Source organism: Chrysochloris asiatica, unplaced genomic scaffold, assembly GCF_000296735.1.
Source record: "Chrysochloris asiatica unplaced genomic scaffold, ChrAsi1.0 scaffold00032, whole genome shotgun sequence".
Classification (NCBI taxonomy): domain Eukaryota; kingdom Metazoa; phylum Chordata; class Mammalia; order Afrosoricida; family Chrysochloridae; genus Chrysochloris; species Chrysochloris asiatica.
In genome coordinates, this window is record NW_006408550.1 from 1,044,938 (window position 1) to 1,058,011 (window position 13,074).

General features: G+C 38.2%; 1 protein-coding gene across 1 annotated transcript in view; it reads left to right on the forward strand.

The window, feature by feature from the left end:
- The window catches only part of SLC26A4 (solute carrier family 26 (anion exchanger), member 4), a 67,938-nt gene that overhangs the window by 14,324 nt on the left and 40,540 nt on the right, over nt 1-13,074 (forward strand). Inside the window, exons 5-7 of the mRNA XM_006859352.1 lie at nt 175-339; nt 9,888-10,040; nt 10,168-10,250. Coding sequence (XP_006859414.1) covers nt 175-339; nt 9,888-10,040; nt 10,168-10,250 — 401 coding nt within the window. The remainder of the gene's footprint in view (nt 1-174; nt 340-9,887; nt 10,041-10,167; nt 10,251-13,074) is intronic.

Here is a 13,074-nt window from a genome sequence, read left to right on the forward strand (position 1 = left end):
GCTTTACAATTTTAGAATGGTGGAGGGGCAGGAAAGGATAGGGTGTTCAATTCAGATTTGCTCTTCTTTAACTGTTTTTGTGCTATAGGCAGGTTAGCTTAATTTGTTAGTGTTTCAAGAAAGTTGTTACTTCTCCCAAGTAAGCATTTCATTTTCCCTTTCGTATTGTCCTAGTTGATATTTGGAGGTTTGCAGGTTGGATTCATAGTGAGGTACCTGGCCGATCCTTTGATTGGTGGATTCACAACTGCTGCTGCCTTCCAAGTGCTGGTCTCACAGCTAAAGATCGTCCTCAATGTTCCAACCAAAAATTACAACGGAATTCTCTCCATTATATATGTAAGTGTTCCTTCTTATATCAGGGGTGGGTCGCTATTCATCCCCACTTCAGTATGAATCTAGAGAGTGGATTCATCTATGCACAATCTGGGAACCATTCAAGGTTCTTTTCTCTGAAAGAATTAGAGATTCGTACGAGGAGCATGAAGATGACAGGTTTTGTAAATCATTGTTCTCACTTGACAAAATGGCTTCAGAATTGTCACTTAAAAATAGTCATAAAAAAAATGGTATGATGAAGTAAAGATTGGTCTGGGATTTAACAACTTGAATTCTACTTTAGTTTAGCCAGTAACATTGGACACTTCTTGTAGGATGGTAGCTGAGAGCTCCCTCGAGTTTCAAGTTGGGTAGACCTAGATTCAAAAATCAGATCTGCTCCTCAGTGCTCAATCACTATAAATCAGGTTTCCTCTCCGTGAAGTGGGGTTGATAATAATACCTACCCCATTGGATTGTTAAATAAGATAAGGATGAGAAGTACTTGGCCCAGTGGCTCAAGTACTCAACATCTCAAACCCTCTTTACTTCTTCATTTGGAAAGTAAAATGGTTGGAGATTTATCCTTAACACTCTATCTAACTCTGAGAATTTGTAAAGTGCATAATGTAAATGTCTCAACAATTTTAGATGAAAAGGAACATTAGATTCACAGATGACTCAACATGCAAAAGAAGGATGAATAATCACACTAATTAGATTTGAAAATATTCTTGGTTTTAAATATACGTTCTATATAAGGCATGCTATTGATGCTTGAACAAATGATGATTATAGTAACATGATGTCACCTTAGCTTGAGGAAATGATACTACACAAAAATAATATGTCAACATTAAGAATGGAGTTTGAGTCCTTTAATGATCTTGGTATTAGTTTCTGAAACAATGTATACATATCTAAGCACTAGTGAGGTTGTCAGGAATTGACTACATTTCATCACTATGCCATAATTCCACGTTATTCCTTCCATCCAACAGATATTCATAAGTGCCTGTTACATGCTAGGTACTAACCTAAACTGTGAAATATGTCAAGCAGGCAGTATAACACATTGATTAAATTCTTGGACTTTGAACTTCAACAGACTTGGGTTAGAGTCCTGCTTCTATTTGTGTAACTTTGAGAGTTTTTTACTATTATTTTTCCTCAATGGTAAAATAGATATAATAATAGTAGCCGCCTTCAGAGTTGTGAGGATTAAAAAAAAAAAAAGTTGTATAAAACATTTAGCACAGTGTCTAGCATATAGTAAGAACTCAATTTATTATACTCAAGTTCCTGTCATGGATGAGTAAACCTCATAGAGCGTGTTCATTTCCCAGAATCCCAGTCTATCTATTAGAAGATATTTATGCAGGATATTTTTTGACTCACTATTATTTATGTTATGGTTACTTTGTCTCTACCAAGACCTCAGTTCTTTTTGAGGTCTTCTGACTGCCTTACTCTGACAGGTTCTCTCTTTTCTATAATCTCTGAGGCATCTTTTTTTTATTTGCTTTCATACTTTCCCTGTCAAGTGTTCATCCACTCCCATTCATTTGATTCAGCTAGTCAATAAATGTTTGTTGAGTATCTACCAGGTACAAGACACTTTTCACATGGCACTGCAGGATAATGCATGGGATGGCAAGGTCAATTTGAACTGCAAGGTCAGTGGTTCGAACTCACCAGCCACTCCTTGGAAACCCTTTACAGGCTCGTTATGAGTTAGAACCAATTTGACAGCACTTACCAACAACAGTACAATGTCACTGACTCCTGCACACACCAAGACATCCCTTCCTGAGTTTACTCACTTTACACACTGTGAGGACCACAGCCACACAGATCACAGGAGGCCTTGGCCAGTGGTTCCCTGGGGCTCTGATAATTGTTGGACCTCTGCAGCACAGGGGACTGAAATAATTTTTCTGTTCTCTTGTAACTGTGCTTAAGAAGAAGCTTGCTGCAAATGAGCATACATTTTTTTTTTTTTTTTTTTAATGAGCCTACTTTTGATGGGGGCAAAAGTGACCAGGAAACACTAGAACAAGGCTCAAAAATCATTTTTAAAGTAAACAAATTTCTTAGAGTAGTTTTAGGTTTACAGAAAAATTGACCCCAAAGTATATAGTCTTGAGGGACATCATTCTCAGTTGTCATAATGTAGTCCACAAAGACAGTTTTACATCCTAGCAACTAGAATCTTAAAAGCTCATGAGTGGCCACCTAAGGTGCAACTATTAGTCCACCATGTATAGAAAAAAGAAGAGGAATGAAAACTGAAGACGTTTGTAATAAATTAGTCCAGTGTGTTAATGAAACACGTGACTATCAGTCTCCATGACTCTGAGACCAGAAGAACTAGATGGTACCTGGTTACCACTATGAACTGCTCTGAAAGAGATCACATTAGAAAGTCTCAGATAAAGTGGGAAACAATGTGGAACAAAACTCAATTGTAAAAAAGACCAAGACTGTGTAAGACTATGGGCTGTGACCACCCTTGCGGTCTGGACTGGAACTCATACTCCTGGTCCAATTTTCCAAAAATGCGTGGCTCAATTTTCTATTAAGTGGTGGGTAGGTTTATAAGGGGGGACAATAACACTTGTGAGGTATGCTCACATGGAATGGTTAGCCATTTGAGATCAAAAAAGTAGCATTTACCTGGAGACAAGGTTCAGAGGGATTGAGAAGGAGTGTGGAATGGAAACAGGAGCCACGTGGAGTGGTGGGATAACTGTAGCTACATGGAGGGATTGCAATCATTGAGAGGAAGAGACGTGTGTAATTTGTTGGATATAAAACTGATGATCTCCTCTGCAAACCTTCACTCAATTCACAATAAAAAGTTGAAAAAAACAAAAAAAAGTCATAAGAAAACTCTTCAGCAAATGCACAGTAGTAGATTCCCCCAGAGAAAATTGTAAGATTATTTAAAATACTTTCCCTAGGATATTACTTAACTTAATATCCCTTTTGTGGTAAAGTTGTGCTTTGGGTTGTCCCACCCCCTTCTCCCCTAAATGGTACTGACAACTGAAAATAGTGAATACAAAAAACTGGAGGAAGAAATAATAGGAAAGAAAGAAAATGAAAACTTCAATTCTCAAATGCCAGAGATTTGGGTCTATACCTGTTTCCGAAAGAAACAATGACAGGATGTTAGTAGTAATTTAATTTCTTCCCCAATTTAAAACAGACTGTTTTATCTTAAAATCTGCTTGACTTCCTCACGATTAAGTATTCTGTAATTATACTTTTCTTCTTTTTGTTTTGTAGTTGTCTTCATTATAGATTGTCATGACTGATTCCCTATTTTAGGTCTTGTAGTTTTGTTTTACTCTGGATACTTCTATGTTGCTGTTGTTAAGTGCAGTCCAATTGGTCCTAACACATAACGACCATGTATAAGATTTTGGAGGAGCAGCTGATGAATTTGAACAACTAACCTTGCAACTCAAACTGACCTTGTGATCCAATGTTATCCTATAGTGCCACACCAAGACTCTGGATATTTCTATATATTGGGATTGAATTCTGGGTGGTGTTGCTGTGTTTGTCAATTTCTAGTTGTTGTTGAGTCTCAGTCTGAAAGACTCCCTTAAATAGTTTTTGTAACATTGGCTTGGTTTTTACAAATTCCTTTCATTTTTGTTTATCTGAAAATATTCTAATTTTGCTGTTGTATCTGAGGGAAAGTTTTGCTGAGCATATGGTTGGCAGTTTTTTTCTTTCAGAGTTTTGCATAGGTCTCCCCATTACCTTCTTGCCTACATGGTTGCTACTGAGAAATCAGAGTTACATCTTACTGATTTTTCCTTTGTAGGTAACATTTCATTTTTCCTGAGCTGCTTTTGGGATTCTTTCCTTGTCTTTGATTTTGGAGAGCTTGATTATGAAATGTATTGGTAAATTTTTTTTTGGAGGAGGGTGTCTTTCATCTTTGGTTCGTTCAGCTTATTTAATGCTTATCTTCTCATCTGTCATGATGTTAGGGATATTTTCTTCCAGCAACACTTTGACAATCTTTTCTGTGTCTTTCCAGTTCTGGAATTCCTGTCACCCGTAAGTTATTCTTTTCCCTGTTATCCTACATGAATCTTAGGCTTCTTCAAATTTTTTCTTTTTTTCTTTTCTTTTTTCTGATTGTTCTTCTAGCTTACTAGTATCGAGAGATTTATCTTCAAGTTTGCTATTTCTGGCTTCCATTGATTCAAATCTACTCCTTTGCCCTTTCAGTGTATTGTCCATTTCTGGTATCTTAGTATTAATCTTCTGGATTTCTGTTTGTGAGCTTTGTATTGTCTCCAATTCTTGATTTTGATTTTTCCTATAGTGCTTTTCTGAAGTTTTCCTTGTTGTTATTGTTTTTTTTTTTTTTTTTCGACCTTTCTGTCAATTGTTTGGAGGTACCTAAATATCAGTCTCCTGAATTCTTTTTCAGGTGGTTCCAGTGCCTCGTCTTCCTCAAAAAACATTTTCCAGCCCTGTCTCATGGTTGTTTGTTTGAGGTGCTCTGTCTTGTTTCTTCATGTGAACAGAAATTTTCTGTTGCTTAAGAGGTGTTGTGATCTTGTATTTGTATTAAGTTGATGAATGTATGTTGGTGTATTCTTGGGCACTCACCAACTGCCTCCTGGTACCATTTTCTGCTCGCTGTTCATATAGTTCATGTTCATCAGTTCAGAGTGGATATAGCTGATGTTGGTTGTAGTTGCTGATCTGTTGTACAGCAGCTGGCATTGGCTCATGCCCAATTGGTGGGGTTATAGTGTGTACAGCTGTGGCTTGGTTTTATGGCTACAGTTGCTGTCTTCTGTCAAGTGAGGCAAGAAGAAGGAAAATAAACAAACAAGCCAGCCAACACAGTGAAAAATTAAAGTCAGTGGCTTTCTCTCTGCCAATAAGCAGCATGTAGTATCACCTATTGGCCTTTTCCCTTCTTGGCTGCCTAAGAAAGTTCAAGATGGCCATGCTGTACCTGGTGAATCTGCACATATCACCAGCTTCCTTTTCTGTTTTGTCTCCCCTTCTATCCCTCATGTCCATTCACCCATCTCTCCTAGTGAGATTCAGTCCAGGGCTGGCCAGGGTGGACTTTGTAGATTTGGAAGAGGGCCTGCCTAGTGGGGGTATTGTAGCTAGCTCCTCCCCATAGCTCACAGCCTCCGTTTCCACCTCCGAGTGGCTCCAACTGCTTGGAAAGCGGGAGATTCCCTGGAGGTATACGTTGATGGTGGTCTGCCTCACCTCTGGTCACCAGGGGTGAGTGAGGAACCAGTGGAAAAAAAATAGTAAAATTGCCCCACCATGCATATGTTTTCTCATCTTTAGTGTCACTCATGAACTCTCAAGATGGCTGCATCAGGTCCCATTGTCTGCCACAGCTCATTAGTCACTGCCTCTCTTGCCACATCTGTTCAACTTTGTCTCCCAGTAAGCACTCGATCCATTTTTCTATACTCTCCTGTGAAGCTCATAGTTTCAGGACCATCCTCTGCATCTGATTTTCTGTATCTATGCTGCAGAGTCCACACAACCTTTCTGTATAGTCTGCTATCTTGCCCCACCTCCTCCAGTTGTTGTTGTTGTGATGTGCCATGGAGTCGGTTCCGACTCATAGCGACCCTATCCAGGGTTTCCAAGGCTGTAAATCTTTACGGGAGCAGACCGCCTCATCTTTCTCCCGCGGAACCGCTGGTAGTTTCGAACTGCTGACCTTGTGGCTCGCAGCCCGATTCGTAACCACTATGCTACCAGAGTTTTTAATTGTATACTAATACCACATTGTTGTTGTTTTTATGTGCTGTGGAGTTGGTTCTGACTCATAGTGACCCTGTACAGGGTTTCTGAGGCTGTAAATCTTTATGGGAGCAGAAAGCCTCATCTTTCTCCCACAGAACAGCTGGTAGTATCGAACTGCTGACCGTGAGATTAGCAGCCTGATTCATAACCACTACACTACCAGAGTAGCCACTCAATATGCAAATAAACCCTACAGTGCATTTCAATGGGATTATTTTCCACCAATCACTTAGAGTGAAATAGTTTGTCTTCAGAGACAAGGAAAACTCTGATTGCTTAAAAAAATTGATGTTACCTGCTATATTTCCTCCCCTAAAGAGGCAAAAGGCCATATTGAAATGTTCTACCCTAATTGTGAAAGTTTTGAAAGCCCACATAAGCTTAATCAACTTTGTTATTTTGAACCAATTTTAGTGTATAAAATTTAAACCACTGAAATACAGAAAATAACATCTTAAGATAAATGGACCTATATAGGATCCAATATCAGAAATAGCCGACAGCAAAGAAGTTATAAAGAGTATACAATATTCATAGGAAAAGATAAATGAGGAGTATACTACTCCACTTGGAGTCCTGGTGTGACACGGTGGGTTAATGCGCTGGACTGCAAAGTTGGTTTAAACTGCAAGGTTGGCAGCTCAAGCGCACCAGTCACTCCTCAGAGTTGCTATGAGTCAGAACCAACTTGACAGCATTTAACAGCAACAACTCCTCACTTATCAGTGTTGTGTAGCAGTTCATATATGTAACAATAGTAAAATAGATCTACTGTCCAACTATTTTGCACATTAATGATAAATGTCTGTTCGTAACCAACACCAAAGTACAAGACAAGTGTAATGCTGGTTGTGGTGGTTAAGGTTTTGTGTCAGCTTGGCTGGCTCATGATTCTCAGTGGTGTGGTAGTTAGGTAATGATCTAGTCATCCTCCATTTTGCAATCTGATGTGGTCATTTTCCATTTCTACGTAACATCAATTTTTGCATAAGAACCTGGTCATGGAACCTAATCACGTTGATAAATGAGAAGTGGATGTAAATTAACCTCTAAAGGAAACTAATAAATTTCCACATGTACAATATTTGGTATATCTTTTAAATTATGGTTCCAAATACCCACATAATACTGAGCAAGAATGAAGACAATATCTAAAAGGAATTGTCCTGAAATCATCCAAACATGGCAAGAAATGTAGTATGAATTTATCCTTTTTGAAAAGACTCATTATCATGATTTGAATTATTTAGAATACTAAGTTAAAATATGGAATTGTGTGTTGTTGTTAAGTGCCTTCAAGTTAGTTCTGATTCATAGTGACCCTGTATAGGATTTCCAAGGAGCAACTGGTAAGGTAGAACTGCCGACCTTGTTCTTCAAACCAACCTTGTGGTATCCATATTATTTGAACATATTTCAGTAAATATTTTAATAGTAAATGGGGATTACACTTTAATGTTTTCTTAAGAGTCTCTTGTTTATATCTTTGAGTTCACTCTGTTTCAGTTTATACGTATGAATATTATTTCTATATAGACTAAACTTTAATTTGTAGAATTTTTGTATGAGATCCAGACGATTGTTGTTGTTGTTGTTGTTAAGTGCCTTTTGAGTCGGGTCCGACCCATAGCGACCCTGTACAGGGTTTCCGAGGGTGTAAATCTTTACGGGAGTAGAAAGCCTCATCTTTCTGCGGCGGAGCGGCTGGTAGTTTCGAACCGCTGACCTTAAAGTTCGCAGCCCAATTCGTAACCACTACGCTAGGAATTTTTATTTCCTAAATCATTCAGGTGTAGGGAAGAGCTTTACCTTGAATAATTCTGGCTAAAAATTGGTTGGAATTTTTTGGTGTGTCAGCCTTTGGTCTCAATAATAACTTAATAATATGGCTAAAATTAGTTCACTTGATAGCACCTATAGTCCTGGTGTGGCGCTGTGGGTTAATACTCCAAACTGCAAAGCTGTTTGAACTGCAAGGTCAGCAGTTCAAGCTCATCAGCTGCTCCTCGGAAACCATACACAGGGTCGCTATGGGTTGGAACCAACTTGATGGCACTTCACAACAACAACAACAACAATAGTACCACTTACTACTGTATAGATCATGGCAGACTATGGATAACATTGAGAAGAATGGGTATTTCATATTTCGTATTGTGTTCATGAGAAATGTGTACATGACCATGAGGTAGTTCAAACAGAACAAGGGGCTACTGAATGGTTCAAACTTAGGAAAGGTGTCGGCCAGGATTGTATCTTTTCACCATACTTATTTAAACTGTATGCTGAGCAAATAATCTGAGAAGCTCAATTATATGAAGAAGAACATGGCATCAAGTTTGGAGGAAGACTCATCAGTAACCTGCAATATGCAGATGATACAACCTTGCTTGCTGAAAGCTAAGATGACTTATAATACAAAGACACCAGCCTTCATTAAGGATTGTACTTCAATGTAAAGAAAACAAAAATTCCCACAGCTGGAACAATATGTAACATCATGATAAATGGATAAAGGGTTAAAGTTATCAAAGACTTCATTTTGCTTGAATCTGTGATCCACATTCATGGAAGCAGCAGTCAAGAAATTAAACTATGTATTGCATTAGACAGATCTGCTGCACAAGACCCCTTTAAAGTGTTAAAGAGTCAGGATGTCAGTTTGAGGACTAAGGTGCACCTGAACCAAGCCATAATATTTTCAATTGCTTCATATGCATGTGAAAGTTGTACAACAAATAAGGAAAACTAGAAGAATTGTTGCATATGAATCATTATTTTGGAGAAGACTATTTAAAGTATGATGGTCTGCCAGAAGAACAAACAAATCTGTCTTAGATAAAGTATAACCAAATACTCTAAATAAACTCTAAATATTCCTTAGAAGCCAGAAGGGTGACTTTGTCTCTGATACTTTGGGCGTGTTATCAGGAATGACTAGTCCATGGAGAAGAACATCATGGAAGTGAACTTTTGGCAAAAAAAAGAGGAAGACCCCTAATAAGATAGATTGGCAGAATGGTAAAAACACTGGTCTCAGACAGAAGAGCAATCAAGTGTAGGGTCACTGAGTTGGAACCGACTCAACAGCACGTAACAACAACATAATACCATGTTAGAATATAAACTTTTAAAACTCTTTTGCAAGGAAAAAAAACAGTATTTAATGACATAAAAAAAAAGAAAATTCTTCATCTTTGTTGTAGAAGATATGTTGTTGTTGTTGTTAAGTGCCATCGAGTTGGATTCTGACCCACAGCGACCCTGTATAGGGTTTTTGAGGAGCCACATCAGACAGGCAAAAATAAAATAGAAATTTCCCATAGTTTCACCATTTCAACTTAAGTCTCATTAGTAAGGTGTCCTGGTGTGGTGCTGTGGGTTAATGCGCTGGACTGCAAAGTCACTTTGAACTGCAAGGGCGGTGGTTCAAGCTCACCAGCTTCTCCTTGGAAACCCTATAGGGTTGCTATGGGTTAGAACCAACCCGATGGCACTTTAGCCACGTTAATAAGTTATTATTGAGACCAAAGGCTGACACGCAACAAAAACAACAATAATTAGTAATGTGGTATATATTTTTCCAGAAACCTGATACATTTAATGTTCTTTGTATCATTCAACACATTTTTATGATTTTACGTGAAACTCAAGTGTTATTTGATGATGTCATTATTTTTCTGACAGCAAGATTCATATGAGAATGAATTTTCTTGCAACTGTAAGTATATTAAATTATTTTCTTTTTACAGACCCTTGTTGAGATTTTTCAAAATATTGGTATCACCAATATTGCCGATTGCATTGCTGGGTTACTCACCATTTTCATCTGTATGGCAGTTAAAGAATTAAATGATCGTTTTAAACACAAAATCCCCATTCCTATACCTATAGAAGTAATTGTGGTAAGTAGAATATATAATTCAGAAAATTCAACATTAAACAAATTGACAAGAAAGAAATTGTTGAAATCAGTAGAGTTTTTTTTGTTGTTGTTGTTTTGTTTTTTTACCCTGTGTTGCTTTATTTCAGACAATAATTGCTACTGCCATTTCATATGGAGCCAACCTGGAAAAAAATTACAATGCTGGCATTGTCAAATCGATCCCAAGGGGGTGAGTATGGCATTCTTAGACAATACTAATAGTTGAGGTCAGTACTTTCTATTTAAAATAAACCTTTTATTATAAGCTTCATTTGACTGGTGTACTTCAATAGTCCTATTTGTGTGTGATTTTGAAGAAATACCCATTGGTATAAACTATCAAACAATATGTGCGTAGATAAAGTTCAAGCCATTAATTTAAAAGCACCTCACTATGCTTTCTCTGCTTTCATTTTTAATAATCACCACAGTCCATGTACAGATAACACTAGACTTCTGAACTGAACTCACATGTATAATTATAATATAATATAAATCATGATTAATAGCATTAATTGCACTGGGAACAATCTGTTTAAGGAATCAGGGACATCTGGCTAAGTTCTCCATCATTTGGTTTAATCTATTTTGGATAATAATGTTATCATCTGTGCCTATCAGTAAAATGCATTATCTTCAAGAATAGTTTATATAGGTTCAGTAGTTTGGTGAATTGAAAGAATAAAAGGCCAAGGCCCTTCATCCATGTTGGTCAGTATTAAGCTCTGTGGTCTTGGGAGTTGCTCCTGTAAAGCAAAGGTAATGGCAACTACCCAAGCCTGACTAGAACTTGATGTGAGCCACCAATGAGCTCTCTTATAAGCCTGCACAGAAGTGAAAAGAGTGTGGCGCTGTGGGCTGATGCACTGGACAACAAAGTCGGTTTGAACCTCAAGTCAGTGGTTTAAGCTCATCAGTGGTTCCTTGGAAACCCTGTACAGGGTTGCTATGGTCAGAACTGACTCGCTAGCACTTAATAACATGCTATAATTTATCACTTAGGGTTAAAAAAGGAAGCCCAGATTTATGTTCACTTTGTAATATTAACTTGTGGCATTTGTGTCTGAGCTTGTTAGATAACCAATAATTGCTAGTTTCTTTTCCCTTAATACTAGCTAAAGAACTTATACTAATTTTTTTTCTCCCTCATACATAGAATCTACTCAGACAAGATAAATCCAAATATTTATTCCACAGGGAGTATTGCCTTCTCCTATGATTAATTTTCCTTATAATTTCTTCTAATGTCTGTTCAAAAATATTTGAAAAATTACAACTGACTATACATGACCTAATTTACATACTATCCATTTATTTGTTGTTGTTGCTGTTAAGTACCTGTATAGGGTTTCCGAGGAGTGGCTGGTGAGTTTGAACCACCAACCTTGCAGTTCAAACCGACCTTGAGGTTGAGTGCTTATCATACGGCACCACAACAGTGTTTCTCAAATTATCTTCTGCCTTATGAAAAACATAGGTGCCTAGTTCCCATCCCAAATATATTTTGCAGATGAAAAACATGGGAATTAATATTTTTCAGAAGTGTCCTAAGTGACTCTTAAGGTCATGAAAACTTGGCAAACTGTGTTAGAGGACCAAGATTTTGATAGTGAACTTTAATACTGGATGAATTTAATAATAAATGATGCAATGTGATTTTATTAGGTTAGACACTTTGATTATTTGAATCATTATAATTATGTAAAAATATATTTCATAGATCCTTTTTGTCAGACTTCATGATATGTTAACATGGGCAGGTGATTCACAGCATATTCCTTCACCTCGTAAATGCCTGCTCCATTCACTGATTTAGAAAACCCTATACCCACTGCCACTAAGCCAGTTAAGACTCATAGCAACCCTATAGTTTGCAGTAGCTGGTGGGCTCCAACTGCTGATCTTGTGGTTTCTAGTCCAGTGCTTATCCTTCCTTTCCTTTGATTGGTGTTGCTGTTGTTAAGTGCCATCGAGTCAGTCCCAACTCTTAGGACTCTGTATAGGGTTTCCGAGGAACAGCTGGTAAGTTTGAACCAACAACCTTGTGGTTCAACCTGACCTGTGGTCAAGTGCTTATCCTACAACGCCACACCAGAACCCCTTCCTTTGGTTGCTTTTGTTGTTGTTAAGTGCTGTTGAGTCAGTTCCTACCCATAGAAACCCGGTATAGGATTTCCAAGGAGCAGCTGGTGAGCTTGAACCTTTGATCTTGTGGTTCAATTTGACTTTGCAGTCCAGCGAATTAACCTGCAGCGTCATGCCAGGACTCCTTCCTTTGATTAGGAGAACTTATCTTGCTGCCCCTTTTCTTGATCATAGACAGCATTTCCTAGCTGCTCTCCTCCTAGGAATGGATCTCCAGCCCCTTGCCTTTAAGTTTAATCAAGTGTAACCCACTGACAGACCACATGGTGATCTGGGTCAGCTGACTTAACCTACCTGCCCCTAAGGACTGAAGCATCAGCATTTGTCTTACTGAGTTCTCTCTCCCTATCACAGAACCTAGGCTGTAGTAGCTCTCAGAAGGTATTTGTTGACAGGATAAAATACGCAAGTCTGTGTCATTATAAGCAAGTCATAAGAGAGGCCTTTGTTACTTGTTCTCATTTGGTAGAACAGAAGCAATTTACTGACATTAACAAACCTGAAAAAGAGAAGGTGTCAAGGTGAGACTGGAAAAAGAGCAAAAAAAGTAGAATGTTAAAGTGAATACAAGCAAAGGGTGTGGAACAAAGAGAACATTTGTGATCTTTCACCCTTTCATTTATCCCCTTCCTCAGGGAACAAAACCAAGACTGGGCAGCAGTTTCCTTTTATTCTATTGAGGGTCAGTTTAAGGAGCCCTGGTTAAGGGTTGGACTGCTAAATCAAAAGGTTGGCAATTCAAATTCTGGACAAAGATGAGACAGTCTGCTTCCATAAATATTTACAGCCTCAGAAACCCCAGGGGGCAATTCGGCTCTGCCTTACTAGGAATCAGAACCCACTCTGCAGCAGTGGGTGACTTTGGGTAC